The sequence below is a fragment of the Aquila chrysaetos genome, unplaced genomic scaffold, assembly GCF_900496995.4.
Source record: "Aquila chrysaetos chrysaetos unplaced genomic scaffold, bAquChr1.4, whole genome shotgun sequence".
NCBI classification, from domain to species: Eukaryota; Metazoa; Chordata; class Aves; order Accipitriformes; family Accipitridae; genus Aquila; species Aquila chrysaetos.
The window spans coordinates 851746-867741 of record NW_024470381.1 but is presented as its reverse complement, the minus strand read 5'-3'; the positions used below and the strand labels follow the sequence as shown (position 1 = coordinate 867741).

General features: G+C 63.2%; 3 protein-coding genes across 5 annotated transcripts in view; 1 reads left to right on the top strand and 2 right to left on the bottom strand.

The window, feature by feature from the left end:
- Positions 1–11: 11 nt before the first annotated feature.
- On the top strand, positions 12–1097 carry GEMIN7 (gem nuclear organelle associated protein 7). 2 transcript variants are annotated; one of them, XM_030006147.1, is made up of 2 exons: positions 12–255; positions 703–1097. In XM_030006147.1, exons 1-2 carry the CDS (start codon positions 27–29, stop codon positions 1056–1058), a joined length of 585 nt encoding a protein of 194 aa, XP_029862007.1. In that variant the 5' UTR covers positions 12–26; the 3' UTR covers positions 1059–1097. The 2 variants fall into 2 exon arrangements, with proteins under 2 accessions (XP_029862007.1, XP_029862008.1); XM_030006148.1 differs by having other exon boundaries at positions 187–241.
- An 83-nt stretch (positions 1098–1180) lies between these two features.
- On the bottom strand, positions 1181–11561 carry LOC115337721 (CLK4-associating serine/arginine rich protein-like). 2 transcript variants are annotated; one of them, XR_003922229.2, is made up of 21 exons: positions 10931–11561; positions 10232–10422; positions 8720–8817; positions 8094–8195; positions 7179–7258; positions 6829–6913; positions 6286–6431; positions 6085–6181; positions 5809–5887; positions 5534–5607; positions 5311–5352; positions 4945–5172; positions 3983–4234; positions 3361–3540; positions 3226–3269; positions 2138–2198; positions 1975–2033; positions 1839–1885; positions 1640–1722; positions 1399–1423; positions 1181–1276 (listed from the first exon to the last, which is right to left on the bottom strand). XR_003922229.2 is itself a non-coding variant. In XM_030006138.2 (21 exons), exons 2-21 carry the CDS (start codon positions 10328–10330, stop codon positions 1234–1236), a joined length of 1920 nt encoding a protein of 639 aa, XP_029861998.1. In that variant the 5' UTR covers positions 10331–10422; positions 10931–11561; the 3' UTR covers positions 1181–1233. The 2 variants fall into 2 exon arrangements, 1 of the variants encoding a protein (XP_029861998.1); XM_030006138.2 differs by having other exon boundaries at positions 3230–3269.
- An 81-nt stretch (positions 11562–11642) lies between these two features.
- The window catches only part of RELB (RELB proto-oncogene, NF-kB subunit), a 33279-nt gene continuing 28925 nt past the window's right edge, over positions 11643–15996 (bottom strand). The window contains exon 12 of the mRNA XM_030006144.2: positions 11643–12298. Within this exon, the coding sequence (XP_029862004.1) occupies positions 12141–12298 (158 nt within the window). The 3' untranslated portion in view covers positions 11643–12140. The remainder of the gene's footprint in view (positions 12299–15996) is intronic.

Genomic DNA, 15996 nt, shown 5'->3' with positions numbered 1-15996 from the left:
AAGAGGAGGAGGAAGAGGGAAGAAAGATGCGCGGGTACGACCCGAAACCCGGGGGGGGGGGGCCTGAGGTGTGTGTCGTGGTCCCCCCCCCCGCCCCGGTAACGCGAATCTGCGGCGGCGACAAAGCAGCCCGCGCAAGTTGTGGCGCACCTCCGGTGACGGCGCGCATGCGCAGACACCCACCCCCCCCACCCCCCCCCCCCCCCCCCCCGTGTCTCGCGCCCCGAGCGTCCGGTGCCCTGTACGTGGCGGGGGGTGTGTGTCCGTGAGGGGCTTTGGGGGTCCAGGGGAGGCTGGGGGGGGGTTAGGGGCTGGGGGTGTGTGCACAAGCGGCACTAGGGCCCTGGGGGGGGTGTCTGCGGGGGAGCTGGGCGGGGGGGGGGGGGGAAGCACACGGGGGGGCTGGAAGGGGGAAATCTGTCTTTTAGAGGCCCCGGGGGGCACAGAGGGGTGCGGGGTGGATGTTTGGGGACCAAGAAGCGTTATGAGAGGGGGGGGCTTGGGGTTTCTTTTGGGGGGTGGGATTTTGGGGGGCGGGGGGAGCAAGGGCGGGGGGCTGTAGGTGTCACAGGGGTGCAGGGACACACACAGGGGACTCGGGTGGGTCCTCTGGGGAAGGAGAACACGGCGGGGGTGGGAGCACAGTGGGGGTCTCGGGTGACACCCCCCCACTTTTCTCCCCCCCCCCCCCCCCCCCCCCAGGAGCCGCCATGCTGGTGCCGGTGGGGGTCCTACGCCTGCCGCGGGGTCCCGAAGGTTCCAGCCGAGGTTTCAACCCCGCTTCACCCCGATTCCAAGCGCTTCTCGGGGGGCAGATGACGGCGCAGGCGGTGCGGGCAAACCTCCGGCAACGTTACCTACGGGGACTGGGGGCTGCCCGGGGTCGTCCCACCCGATTTTACCTCCGGGCGGGGGTCCAGGTGGATGCCGTTTTCGGCGCCGCCGATGTGGACGCCGTGGCGTTCCAGGTGGATGCCCTACGGACCCCCCTGGGGGTGCAGGCGGCCGCACTGCTGCGTTACACCGATGTCCTCGCCTACACCTTCCTCCTCGAGTGACCCGTTAATTAAAACAAAAAAAACCTTTTTCCAACAAAACCCCCTTTTTTCTGACTGTAATTACAATTCTTCTGGAGCAACAGGCGTGGGGAAAAAAAAAAAAACAAGGTGACAGGGGAGGATTTGGGTTTTCCATCTTTTATTTGCTGTTGGCGAAACCGGCGCCGTTTCCCCGTCAGTGTCGGTAGTGAGGGCTCCGGGACCGGGACCGGGAGCGCCTGTGGATGGGGGGGAGGGGGAGGAAAGAGGAGTGGGTGAGAATGGGGGGGGGTGTCCCCTGGGAGCCCTGAGCACCGGGCTGGGACCCCCCCCACCTCTGGGGTGGGAGAAGGGGACGTACCTCCGGGAGGAGCTGTATTCCCGACCTGCAAGGCAGAGGGGACACACTCAGTTGACGGAACCCCTTTTCCATGTGTTTTTTCCCCCAGAATAAGACAGCTTTTCTTTCCCACCCCACAAAGGCCAGAGGCGGGGGGGGGGGGGGGGGGGAGAACTTGCTCCCTGTTGTTTTATGGGGTTCCACTGAACACCTTCACCCCCCCCTCACACTGGCAGCAGGCTCCCGGTCAGCCGGCGCTCACCGTAGCGTGGGGACGGAGACCGGCTCTGCCGGCTGTACTGCCTCTCCCATTCCTCCCGCTCCTTCTCCCGGCGCTCTCTCTCTCTGCCGAAAAATAAAACGAGGCTGGGGGGAGCAGCCAGCAGCAGGGGGGGGTGGGGGGTCAAGTTGCGGCCTGGACCCACTGAATGCACCCGGTAAAGGGACGGGAGAGGATTTACTTCATGCGGATTTTCCGGGCCATGGCACGCAGCTCGTCCTCCCGCTCCTGGATGAGAAGAACGTTCCCGTTAACCAGCTCCAGCCCCCCCCACGTTGGCAGCCTGGCCTCCCCCCCAGCTCACCCCCTTCCCCTACCTGTCTCTCGTGCTCCTGTTGCAGCATTTTTTCCTGCGCTGCCTTTTTATCGGCTTTAACTATTAAAAAAAACAAACCCAAAGAGTGGGGGGCTGAGAGAGGGTACGGAGGCAGGGGGTGTCAGGGTGCGGTGGAAGCGGGGGGGGCCACGGGTGCTGCTTACACTGCCGGTTCAGCGCCTTCTGCATGCGCAGCTTCAGCTTCTCCTGCGGCGTCAGTTTGGGCTGCAAACAAACCAAAACGGCATGTGAAGGGTGGGGGGGGACGGGGACGAGGACATGGTGCAAGCCACGCTGGCCAGACCTGGGGAACATCCCCCCCCCAGGCTCCCCCCCACCCCATGGCAGACACTGGCTTCGAATGCCAGCCGAGCCTGATCCCAGCACCACCACCTGCCTTGCCACGGTGACAACTCTGAGACCCCCCGCCGCCCCGGCCCCAAGCCCCTCTACGGGGTCTGGGTGTCCCTGCCCACGTTGCCGGGGGCTTTGCCGCTGCCCGCACCCTGTCCCCAAGAAGCAGGGACACCCGTGGGTGCTGTGGGAGACAAACGGTGGATGTTGAGGGTGGCCTTGGATAACAAGCTGCTCCCTGCCAGAGCACCCGCGGCCCCGGGAGGTGGCACTGGCACCCCGGGGGACATGCGGGCACAGCCCAAAAGCAGCCGGGGTCCCCAGGGACAGGGTGGCCTGGGGACGGAGGATGGCCTGGGACAGCCCGAGGGCATGGACGGGCGGCTCACGGAGCTGGAGCGGACAGCCGTGCCCTGCATCCTGTCGGCAGTCTGGCCAACACCCGCTGCAAGCGGGGCAAGGGGCTCCCCCAGCCCCCTGCCACCACCTCCCTGGAGCAGTGTGAGGGCCCGCCAGGCATGGGGACAGCCCCCGGGTACAAGGACAGCCACCGGTGACAACCAGGACCCAGCAAAGCAGGGCAGGCGTCCCCCAGCTTCAGCACAGATGGCACGCAGCCGGATTCCGGGGGTCCCTATTCCTCACCCCACCTCTCCACCACCCAGAGCCAGGACTGCCCCGAGCGGCCTGTGGCCCCGCTCCCGTCCGGCAGCCACCCCCCCGCCAAGCTCCAAGGAGGGAGCGGGACCGGCACCCGGTCAAGGAGCGGGGCAGACACGCAACGGGTCACGGGGGCAACCGGCGCCAAGTCCCGGCACCTCCGCCAGCCCGTCCACCACTGTGTCCCTTAGCCTGCTCTGCAGTGATGCCAATTAAACAGGTGAGGTTAAATTCTTACTGACTTTGGCAGCTCCCGTCTCTTTACCAGCAGCAGTGTCAGCCCTAAAAGTGGGAGAAAAAAAAAGAGAGCGTGAGGATCAATGCAGGGGCTCCTCAACACCCCGGGTGCCCCCCCCCCCCCCCTTCCCCTCACTTTTTCAGTTTCTCCCCCACGGCGGGCGATGCTGCGGGCCTTGGTGGTTTCTCTCGCACCGGAGACATCGATTTGCTGTAGCTCCGGGAATCACTGGGACTTCGGCTGCTCCGGCTGCTGCTCCAGTGTCGGCTGGACCTGCCGCCTCGCCGGTAGCGCTCTCCGGACCTGGAACGGCTCCTGCAGACAGGGAATCAAGGTGGAAGGGTGTTGGGGGGGGGGCACCCAAAGGGTGCCTGGCCCCCCCCCACCCCGCAACCCAACAGTGAGTGGAGATGGTGCTGGAGGAGCTCACGGTGAAGCCACCCACTAGCAGGGTGAGCAATGGAACATATTCTCCTTTATTCAACGCTGGCGAGACCTTTTTTGGATACAGGGACCCGTGTGGGACTCCCAGTAACAAACTGGGACCAGTCTGGCAGGGGCTGGAGCACTGAGTGGAAGGGAGAGGCCAAGACGTGTGGGCTTGTTCAGCCCAAAGGTGTGGCCGAGGGGCATGACACCACTGCCTGCGGCTGAGCGGGAGGATGATGAAGCCACCGGCGAAACTCGCCACAGAGGAGCCCAGTAAAGAACTGGGGCGAAACAGGCAGGAACTCGGACAGCCGAGGGCAGAGCTCACCTGGAGCGGCGGCGCGAGCTGTAGCGATACCCCCGGTCAGGGGAATAGGATCTGGAGCGACGCCGGCTGTCCCGTGAGCCCCCTCCCGAGTAGCGGCGGCTGCGGCTGCGGGAGCGTGAGTACCGGCGGCTGTGGGAGCGGCAATAGCGGCTGGAGCGGTGGTAGCCGCCACCTCGGTGCGAGCGGGAGCTGGAGCGGGAGCTGGAGGATGAGGAGGAGGATGGGGAGGTGGAAGAGGACGAAGAGCGTCTCCTAGAAGGGACACACGGGACGAGGCGTTGGTGCCTGGGATGAGCGAGGAGGAGCGGGGACCCTCATTGCTCCCAGCACCAGGCGGTGCTGCATGGCACGGGTACAGCCGGACCCTGCAGACAGCCCGTGGGTTGAGCCATGAGCAGGCGCCTCTCCCCCACCCCACGCCGGCATCGAGCCTCCGGGCACAGCAGGGAACGGCCCCGGAACTGCTCAGCCCTCTGCCAAGGGGCTCCAAGCCCCCTGGACCCCCAACCGTGCCAGGAAAGGAGCCGCGATGGCCGCCCCAATTCCCTCCCTGAGCTCTCCAGGAGCTGGCAGACACTTTTTCTTTTACGGCAGGAGGTGGCTTGGCTCACACTTCAATTCCAGCCCCCCCCCTCCAAGCCCTGCTATCTCCAGGAGATGCCGTGAAGATCCTTTTGAAGCTGGCAAGCCCTGCCCCGGCACTGCAGCAGAACCAGGGCACACACCCTGTGTGGTTACATGACGGAGAACCCACCCACTCTCTCCCACTGTGTTCCCCCCTCCGCTCCTTGAGCAGCGCCAGCAGCCAGGCCACGGCGTCAGGAGCATCCCTTGCCAGTGTCTCCATGCCGGGCCGGCCCGGCTCTGTGCCCGTGAGGGGCCAGCAAGCTCGCCTGGCCCACCGCCACCGCGCCTCTGCGGGTAAGGGTTGGGAAAGCGAGCCAGATGGGAGAGTTACCGACCGGGACGAGGTGCTATGACCTGCCGCGGTGCTGCCTGGCTGCCCTGGGGCGGAACGCTGTTTTCCAAGCACGGCGGCTTTTCCGGAGACGCTGCCGGCTTGCGCAGATGCCGCCGCCGCTTCCTCGTCACTGCCGCCGAAGCTGGTGATGAAGGTGATCTTTTCCTCGTGGCCGGGAGATGGGGTGCGGGAACGGGAGCGGGATTCGGAGGTGGACTCCGAGGGGGAGCTGTGAAGTGGCGAGGAGGAACGCAGCTTCAGTTGCTGAAAAACTCTCTCCCAAGAACCAGCGTGTGCCAGGTTCCCCGCAGGAAGGGGATGTTCCCAGCCTGGAGAACCCGCTCGTCCCAGGACCGTGGCCACTCACCGTTTGTAGGGATCGTAGGTGGGACTGTCTCTCCGTGCATAGCTGCGAAAGGAGAGGGCGTTAGGAAAGGAGGTACCCGTGGGACGTCACCAGGGGCCAGAGCCGCCGGGACCCCACGCAAGCTGGCATGGGCAAGGATGATGCCTGGGATGGATATGAACAGACCAGGGCTGTGGCGGAGCTCCGGGAGCCCCGGTCTCGGCTGCCGGGCCAGGAAACTCACCTGGGTGGGCTGATCTTCCTCCCTTTCAAGCGTTTCTCCCTGAACTCCCTCCTTTGGCGGCGAGAGCGACGGCCCTAGGAGAGCAGCCTGAGCTAAGAGACAGCACCAAACCTGGGGGAAGCCGTCCTGGGAGTTTGTGGGCCCCCCTCAGGAGGCAGAGGTGCTTCCATGAGCGGGAAGGGGCACCCACAGGACCCAGTCTGCTGCCCCGGGAGGCTCACAGCCAGCTAAGGCTTGCAGCGGGACAGGGCAGAGCTTGTCAGAGCTCCCCTTACCGAGTACATCGCCTTTTCTTCTTCCAGGGCTTTGGCATTTTTAATAGCTTCTGCCTCTTCTTTGTCCTTCCGCAACATCCTTTTCCCCCCCCAAAAAGAAACCCTCAGTAAGAGCCCACTGGCCACCACCGTTCTCAGGGGAGACTTTTTGGGGGCCCCCATCCTAGAGACAGCCACATCCGCAAAGGATTCAGCCTCCGGTGAGAAGGGGAGGCCCTGGTGAGGCTCCACTGGGTTCCCAGTGCTTTCCCTGTCCGTCCCAGCCACCAGGTGTACCTGACAAAGTCCCCGTCTGCCATGCCGTACGCCGTCGCCTGCTTGTTCAGGTCGGCCACCTGCTCCTGGTTCAGCTCATCTACGTCCACTTCCACATCTGCGGGCAGAGTGCAGGCAGCTCAGCGCACCCCAAGAGGCAAGGCAGTGCTCAGCACATCTACCAAACCGGGGTGAAGCAGCCCAATAAGGGAGGGCCGTTACCGATATCGGGGATGACTTCGTCTTCATCTGTGTTGCTGTCTTCCTCGGAGTCTTCCTCATCCCCTCGCTTCTCCAAGGAGTTCTCGAGCTCAGCCACGGTGCTGTCCTCGTATGTGTAGCCGATGGAAGCCTTTTTCTCCGCCAGCCTGGGCACAGACATGCTTAAGCCCCTGCACACCTCTGTGCCAGGCCACACAAGAAGGCATCGAGACAGAAAGTTTCCACGGAAGGAAACCAGCCCTTCCTCTGCCTCCCTCCTCAGCCACCACCGCTCTGCTTGGCCCCAGGACAGCCTCATGGCTGCAGCGACAGGGACAGGACGGACATTTCAGCGTGGAGACGCAGGGGAAGACTTCAGAGCATCACCAAAAGCAGCCAAGGGTGGATGGTGTAGCTGGTGGCTGCTCAGTCCCACCCCAGTAGAGGGAAAACTGGGACTGGTTGAAGAGCGGGTGTTTCTGAGGCCGTGGAGCCGCGCTCCCAGCACAGTTCCCGAGGACAGGGACATGACAACTGTCCTTTGTCACCTCTTCTCACACTCACTTCTTTTTCTCATCTTCATTTGGCTTTTGGAGTCCCCCATAGAGCTCATCGATGTAGATCTGGTAGAGGCACTGCTCCTCCGAGACTGCAACCACACAGGGAAGTTACCAGCCTGCTTTACGCCCACTTGAGAGAGAACACCTCAGAAAGTTGATTAACCGCAGCTTGTTAGAGGGGACGCAGCTCTCCCAGTGCCTTGCCACCCCCAAAGGGGGAACAAAACCCTCCCCTCGCCCTTCGGCTGGTGCTACGTCAAGCCATGCCCTGGATGACCTGGGATTTCTCCCAAATCGCGGGGGCTCACTCTGTCTCATGCGGCCCTGACCCTCCCGCCTGCACCAGACACTTACTGCCGGCAAAGTCGTTCTGCACCAGGCCTCGGTACCGCTCGTAGTTACACTTTCTCTCATCAGACTCCTGCTCGGGGGAGCTGGAAAGGAGCAGATGCGGCTTTTGGTGCTCACAAGCCTCTGGGGAGATGGAGGTTCCCCTCTCCCCAAGGGATTTTGGACCCCGGAAAAACCACGACCCCTTTCTGCTTGGCTTAGCGTGATCAGATCCCCTGCTTCGTGGAGAGATCAGGGCTGGGGTTTGCAGGCGAAGGATCACATGCTGGTCTGGAATTCCCTTGAAAACCCAACAAAGGGGCCAAACTCCTCTCCGGAGCTCGTGCTGAGGCCAGAGAGGGTAAGGAGGTGCCAGAGCAGCAGCAAGCAGGGGCAGGAAAGGAACGTGGCTGCTCTTCACAGACCCAGGCCTGGGGCGATATTTGCCTTCTGCCCTGTCCTTGCTCAAAGCAGGGCCGACTACAGCAGCTCGCTCCAGCTGAGCAGTACCCCTCTCCAGAGAGAGAGAACCCTCCCAGCCTCTGGGAGTTGCGCTGGTACTTAACTCCTCCGCTCTAATTTTGGCCTTTTCATCATGCCCTTTTACTGCAAACCTCTGCAAAGAGCTCAGCTCCGTCCTCTCTAATGTTTTAGGTATGGAAAAGCTGCTGTGGGGTTCCCCTTCACCCTGTGCTCCGGTCCTCCCCATCCCTCTACACTTGTTCCAGTTTATCCTCCCGATACTGGGATCTCCACGCCGGTTCCAGTACCGAAAATCTAAAAAGCAGCCCTGCCTGCCCTGCAGCGACCCCAGCCAGGCTCGCAGGTGACGCCGGCTCTGAAAACTCAGGCAACCGCTCAAAAACAGACCCCGAGAAGGCCTGATCCGGACCCAGCAGCTCCTGTCGAAGCGGGGTGCCCCGGCACCCCACGGCTTACATGGGGTTCAGCAGGGGCGGGGTGTACGTGGGGATATAATCCAGGTGCGCCCGCACATCGAAGCGGTCGATCATGTTGTTCGTGTCCCCCTGCCAGGGCATCCTGTGAGGGGAGAGAGATGTCGTTCAGGGCTGGGGGACAGCCAGGAAGCCCCCCTGGCAGGAGCTGGGCCCCCCCAAACCCGCACAACCCCCGCCCCGTCAAGCACCGACAGGCGCGCTCAGCAATCCTGCATTAGTCACTCCCGAGCGGGGAGGGGAGAACCAACTCGTTTGCTGCAGCGGCGTCTCCTAGAAGCTCTGGTGGAGGAGGAGCCGAGTCCTTTTTATTTGGTTTTGACAAGCAGGAACCGGCCTTGATTTCATTTCCCAGGGTGGGAGGGACCTGGCCAGCCCCAGGGCTGTGCTACAAGGAGCCGAGCAGCCGGGCACATGCTGCCAGCTGGGCGAGAACCCTCGCAACACACACCTGAACCCTCGCCAATGGGCTTGGCACTTCTCAAAGACACTGCAGCTGCACGAGAGCCCCCCCGGGCTTCGGCAAGGCACCGACCGCTCCCCCCAAACCTCCCAGAGCTGCTTAGGGAGCAGCAGCAGACGCCTTTGGCCCTGTGCAGGGCTACTCACATGTTGACGGGGCTTTCAGCGGCCAGCGCGACGGCCGAGTCCAGGTGGATCTTGCAGGCCCGGCCATGAACCTGGAGAAACTGGGCTGGGTCCTTTTTCTAGGAGAAGCAGAAACCCCCAAAGTTAGAAAAAAAGAAAAAAAAGAATAAAAACACCAAGGGTTAAGAAAAAAGGCAGCAGGAGACCTGAGGCTCAGGGAAAAGGGGGAGCCCCAAGCCTCCAGCGCTGGAGAAAAGGGGGAGCCCGAGCCTTGGGGAAAAGGGGGACCAGGAGCCCCAAGCTTTGAGAAAAAGCGGGATTGGGAGCCCTGAGCCCTGGGGAAAAGGGGGAGCAGGAGCCCTGAGCTCTGGGGAAAAGGGGGAGTAGGAGTCTCAGGGAAAAGGGGGAGCCCTGAGCCTTGGAAAAAAGGGGGAACAGGAGCCCTGAGCTCTGGGGAATAAGAGGGTATCCTGGTTTCAGCTGGAACAGAGTTAATTGTCTTCCTACTAGCTGGTACAGTGCTATGTTTTTGAGTTAGGTATGAGAAGAATATTGATAACACTGATGTTTTCAGTTGTTCCTAAGTAATGTTTATACTCAGTCAAGGATTTTTCAGCCTCTCATGCCCGGCCAGTGAGAAAGCTGGAGGGGCACAAGAAACTGGCACAGGACACAGCCAGGGCAGCTGATCCAAAGTGGCCAACGGGGTATTCCATACCATGGGATGTCACATCTAGTATAGGAACTGGGGGGAGCAGGGGTGTGGGGATCGCCTCTCGGAGACTAACTGGGCATCGATCAGCAGGTGGTGAGCAACTGCATTGTGCACCACTTGTATATTCGAATCCTTTTACTATTACTATTGTCATTTTATTACTGTTATCATTATCATTATTAGTTTACTCTTTTCTGTTCTACTAAACTGTTTTTATCTCAACTCACGAGTTTTACTTCTTTTCCTGATTTTCTCCCCCATCCCACTGGGTGGGGGGGGGAGTGAGTGAGCGGCTGCGTGGTGCTTAGTTGCTAGCTGGGGTTAAACCACGACAGGGGGAGTGGGAGTCTCAGGCAAAAGGGGGAGCAGCAGCCTTGGAAAAAAGCGGGGAGCAGGAGCCCTGAGCCCTGGCGAAAAGGGGCAGTGGGAGCCTCAGGGAAAGGTGGAGTGGGAGCCCCAAACCCTGCGGAGAAGGGGAGAGTGGGAGCCTTGGGGAAAAGGGGGAGTGGAACTCTCAAAGAAAAGGGGGAGCGGGAGCCCTGAGCCTTAGGGAAAAAGGGGACCTGAAAGGGGGACAGTTTTGCTTGTGTGGATTTAGGGTGCCCACCCATGGACATCCCCAGTGGGGTCCCCAAGGAAAGGCAGGCGGCAGCGAGTGCCGCAGCTCCTTCATGCATCCCTCTTCCACCCCAAAAACAAGCCGCGAAGCACCCAGGTGGTTCCCAAACACCCCAGGCGTGCCCCAAATCAGGGCCCAGCCAGGGACAGTGGAGGGCCACTGCTGCCCCCAAGGAAGGGATGAAGTCGGGGCCACTCACGATCTTCTCGTAGTATTCCCTACGGCGTTCCGCACGCTTCTTGTAGTCCACCATCATCCCTCGCAGCTTGCGCTCATGCTTGCGGGCTTCGTGCCACATCCTGGCGTCCCCTAGATGTCACCGAGCCTGGGGGGGGGGGGGGGGGGGGGGCTCCCACTAGGCACCGAGGAGGAAGAGGAGCTGTTCCCCACCTGAGGGTGGAGGGCTGCGTTAGGGCACGTGGAGAGACTTTGAGGGGGAGACAGACGTGGTGGGTAAGGGACACCTGGCAGGGACATGGGAGCACCCACGGGTGATGGGGAAGGGGGCACCGGGCACCCCCGGTGTGGGGAATAAGGGGGGGAGGGCGGGGGGGAAGGCACAGAGACGAGGGGGGGGGAAGGGGGAGCCCCGGGGGGGGATAAGGACACCGGGTAGCTCCAGGGGAGGTGGGCGGGAACACACCGGGCATCCCCTCCGGGGCTGGGAGGGACACGGACACCTCCGGGGCGGGGGGGACACAACGGGCGCCTCTCGGCACGGGGGGGGGGGAACGGAAGGGAGGGCGGGCCCCAGGTAGCGGCCCCGGATAAGGCCCGGCGCGGATGACCCTACCGGGAGCTACCCCAGTGTGTGTGGAGGGAAACGACACCCACCGGTGGATTAGTGGGGACAGGGAGGGCAGGGGTGGAGGCGGCCCCGCCGCCATTTATCACTCACCGCCGGGCCCGCGGCCATGGAGCGACCCGGAAGCGGAAGTGAAGCCGCGGGGGAGGGCCCAGAGAGGGGTGCAGTGCAGGCTTGTGCCAGGCAGATGACGTCGAGGGAAGGCGGGGCCAATGATAGAGGGGCGTGGTCTTCGAGGGTACCGCCCCCCTTCGGGGCGGAGCTTGGGCCTGGAGCGGGGCAGCGGAGCCGGTGCTGGTCTCAGTCCCAGAGGATACTGGGCTAGACTGGTCCCGGTGCTGGTACCAGTTCCCAGGGGATACTGGGCCAGGCTGGTCCCAATTCCCAGGCGATACTGGGCAGACTGGTCATGGTGCTGGTCCCAGTTCCAGGCTGTACTGGTCCTGGTGCTGGTCCCCATTCCCAGGCAATACTGGTCCCAGTTCCCAGGGGGATACTGGGCCAGGCTGGTGCTGGTGCATCTCCCAGTCCCCAAGCTATACTGGTCATGGTGCTGATCCCAGTCCCTGGACTATACTGGTCCAGGTGCTGGTCCCGGTTCCTGGACTATACTGGTCCCAGTGCTGATCCCAGTCCCCGGGCTACACTGGTCCCAGTGCCAGCCCGTCCCACTGCCGGATCCATCCCAGCGCCAGGGTGTGGCTGGGGTTTCCCAGCGGGGACTTCCACTGGGAATCAGTTCTCCCAGTATCACCTTCCCCCCCTCCCCAATTCCCCCCCCTCCAGGGCAGGATGAGGCCAGCAATGGAGTCCACGGCTTTATTCCCCCCCCAACCCTGGCACACAGGGACGAGTGACCCGCGGGACCGGGGTGGTGGCACATATCCCCCCCCCACTCTGGGGGCTACCCCATGCCCCCCCCCCGGGCCACCAGAGGGTCCCCCCCCTATAAATATAGTGCAAAGTGGCTTGAACTGGGGGGGGTGGGGGGGGGGGTGTGTCCTTCCAGGGGCAGGGGGGAGACTCTGTGCCGCCCCGGCGGGGCCAGCCGGCCCGGGGCAGGGGGGATTGGGGACAAGGAGGACCCCCCCAAAGCTGGGAGAGGGGTAATGGGGTCCCCCAAGTCTGTATTGGGGAAAAAGAAGGGGGGAGCTCGGGGCGGGGGGGGGACTCAGACGTCCCCAAGGCGCAGGTCTGCCTCTTTGTAGTGCCCGGGGAACATATGGGTGCCCACCAGGCTGGCGGTGGGGTGGGGGTCGGTGGGGGGGGAAGGGGGGGGGCACTGGGTGGGGAACCGTAGGGTTCAGCCAGCAGTTCGGGGCCCAGACAGGCCGGGAAGTCCGTGGGGGGGTAAGGGGGGGGCAACCCCTCGCGGAGGGCCGGGGGGGGTGAAAGGGACGTAGAGCTGGGCGAGGGCGTCGAAGGGTTCCGGCTCAGCGGCGAAGAGGGCGAAGGTGTCTTCTGAGGGGGGGGGGGAAGAGGGTTTAGGGGGGCTCTGGGGGGTCCTCCTGACCCCCCAGCACCCTCCTGGGGTGACAGCAGGGCGGGGGGAGGAACACTCTCAGGGCTGTGGTGGTCCCCCCAGGGCTGCTCCCAAGCCTGGGGGTGACCCCGGGGCTGTGAGGGGTTTTGGGAACACCTCCTATGTCTGGGGGTGACCCTGGGGGTCCCCAGGGGCCTCTCCCAACCCCAGAGGTGACCTGGAGATGTCTCCCACCCCTTGGGGGGGGGGTCTTCTGACCCCAGGTCAGGCTACGGGTGCCACCATGTCCCCCTCCCCGGGGACCCACCTGCCACTGGCAGGGGCGCGAAGTGATCCATGTATCCCGGCGGCTTCTTCCTTCTCTTGGCTTCGATCCCGTACGGATCTGCGGGGCCGGGGAGGGGGCACGGGGTGAGGAGAGCATCACAGCATGGGAAAGGTGAGGAGGGGTGTGTCCCCGATATTGGGGTGACCCCCCCATGAAGGCTTCACCCCTTCACGGGGGGTCCCTGCCAGCACCCACCTGCGCCCGAGAGCTCCTCCAGGACGTCGGGCATCCCCCGCTTCCGCTTCACGTTCACCCCGTAGGCATCTGCGGGGAGGGGATATGGGAGGGGGGCCGTGAGTGCCAGGGTGTCCCCCCATCCCTCGGCCCCAGGTCTCACCCCATTAGCCTTGTCCCCACGCTGGGAGCCTGTCCCCAGCCTGGAGAGACCCGTCCCCATCCTGCAAACTTTGTCCCTGTCCCAGGGGGCTGTCCCCATCCCGGGGGTCCTGTCCCCACTCCGTGTCCCCATCCTTCAAGCCTTGTCCCCATCCTGGGGACCTGTCCCCAATCCCATGGGGTATCACTGACATCTCGGCAGGGTATCCCCAGTCCCTCTCACCCCACTCTTGGGTGGCCCATCCCCATCCCAGGGGGGCTGTCCCCATCCCGGGGCCACATCCCAACCCCAGGGGGTCCTGTCATCCCTCTCCCAGGGCGCGTGGCCGCGCGGGTACCGTGGTCCTTGGGCAGGTAGGTGAAGCGGAAGGACTCGCTGCAGACGCTGTCGGTGAGCCGTTGCAGGAAGACCTCCACCTCTACGGGCTCGGCCAGCTCCAGGTGCTGGTAGGGTGGCGTCTTGAAGACGATGGCGACCTGGCGGTGCACATCGGCCTGCGAGAAGTCCGCCCGCGCCTCCCACGTCTCCTTCCGGAAAACCACCGCGATGTCCTCTGTAGGGATTTGAGGGGGACACACACCGGTCAGTGAGGCAGTGGGTGGTCCCCTCTCCAGCCCTCAAAGTCTCCTATCAACACTTGGGGTCCCCCCTCCAGCACCCTGAGGTCCCCTCTCCTGCACCCAGGTCCCCCCTTCCTGCCCTCTACACTTCCAAAAACCACCCAAGGTCCCTCCCATTGTGACTTGGGGGTCCTCCCCCTCCAGCCCAGGGGCCCTTCCCCTACAGCAGAGGGGCTGGGGGTTGCAGGATGTTTAGGACCCCAGGGGAGATGGCATCTCCCAGCTCCCAATCCCATTTGGACCCATACCCAAAAGTTTCCAGCTGCTCTGGCATTCATCACCCTCCTTCACCCCCATCCTGGCTTCCTTTGGGGGGTAATTTGGCCCCCAAAGATGCCCTCGGGGTCGCAGGACTCCCAGCTCACCCCCGGTACCTTTCTGGACTTTGTCGCAGAGCAGGTAGAGCTCCTCGCCGCCCGTGCAAGGACCGCTCTCCTTGTTCATCCGGCAGATCCGCAGCTCCGAGGTGTTGGTGGACTCTGTGGACAGCATCACAGCTCAGGCTGTGAGCCGGCAAGGTGGCTCCCAAACCACCCAGGTGTTACACCGGGCATTGGACTGGGACAGGACACCAGGACCAGGCTCAAGCACTGGGAACGTTCCCATTGGCATCATCTCTTCCCGACCAGCCCTCGCACAGGGTTCTAGCTCTGTGGGATGCAGGTGACCATCCCACCCTGGGCATGGGGGGACAAATCCCCACCGGCCACGTGGGACCAACCCTAGCCAAACCCTGCGGCCTGAGCCAGGCCCCAGTGAGGAACTGGTTGGTGCAATCTCATCACCTGTCCCATCCCAGAACCAGATGCCGGAACAGGGATTGTTTGCGGGGGGGGGGGGGGGGGGGGGGGGGGTGCAGGGATATGAAGTCCTCCCCACCACCACGTACTCTTGTCGAAGATGGGCTCCGAGAGCACTGGGCTGAGGTGCCGTGTCTGCCCAGAGCTGTCCTTGTAGGAGGCCTGGAAGCAGATCCTCACCACATTCATGTCCACCTCCTGATGGTTCTTGAGGGAACCAGCTGGGGGAGAGGAGAGGATGGTCAGTGGCCCCCCCAGGATACAGATCCCCCGCAGCAATAGCATCTCAGTCCCCAGGAATGGCTCCGCTTGAGCCCCCCCCACCAACCTTTGAAGGGGTCGACGCCCAACTGCAGCTTCTTCTCTATTGCCGCCTCGATCTCCTTCTTCTTCACACACTGGATGCCCAGGTTGCTAAAGCTGCCAGGGAGCAGAGACATGCTGGGAAGGCGGCTCCTCCCATCCAAAACTCCAGGGGACCCAGGTGTCCTGCCACTCCCAGCCTCCCACTGTCCAGGGAACACCCCCAAAAAACAGCCTTTGTCCTGCCAGCGCCGACTTCAGCATAAGCCGATGCCGGCGTCTCGGTGCAAGGTCTCTGCCCCGGCCCGGCGCAGCTCTCCGCTGGCGGCAGGACTCGTCCTGACATCACGTACCTGTGCTTGGGGTTGGTCTGGGGCTTGAGGACGACCTCGCAGAGCCCGTTGCTGCAGTCCTTGCCCACCAGGCCGTGGGGGTGGACGCGGTAGGGCCAGTCCTTCCACACCAAGCACGCCGTCACTTTCACCTCGGGGATCGTGTGGCAGTTCAGCAGCTGGGGAGACACGAGCCGTCAGAGTGACCCTGGGTACATCGACACCGGGGGGGGACACGCCCTGCCCAGAGACACAGCAGGGGTGAAAGCACCCCAGCAGGGGCTCCAGCACCCACTGGAGTCCGACCACCCCCCCCTCCGCCATGGGGCCCTGGCACCACCCCACAGGGATCGGGCACCTTCCAGCACCCAGCTGGCACCCACCACCCCGGGGAGACACTAGTCCAATTGTAGTCCCAATTTTGGTCCCTGTCCCAGTCCAGTCCCAGTCCCAATTCCAGTACCAATTCTAGTCCCAGTTCCAATTCCAGTTGCTGTCCCAGTTCCAGTCCCAGTCCCTGTGCCCACCCAGTTCCTAGTCCCAATCCCTATCCCTGTCCAGTTCCCAGTCCCAATCCCGGTCCCATCTCAATGCCACTCTCACTCCCAATCCCACTACTGGTCCCAGACCCAGTCTCAGTCTAGTTCCAGTCCCAGTCCCAATTCCAGTCCCAGTCCCAGTTCCAGTCCCAGTTGCTGTCCCCATCCAGTTCCCAATCCCAATTTCAGTCCCAGTCCCTGTCCCGTCTCAGTGCCAATCTCAGTGCTAGTCAACCCCAGTCCACTCTAGTCCCAGTCCCATTCCCAGTCCCAATCCTGGTCCTCCCAACATGGGAGGCCCCTATGCTCAAGGACGGGCACAGAGCACACCAAAACCCATGGCCTCCCACATACCCCTGGCACTTACAGGGCTCTGTCAGCCCCCCAGCACCCTTCTACCACCCCCCAAACCTTACC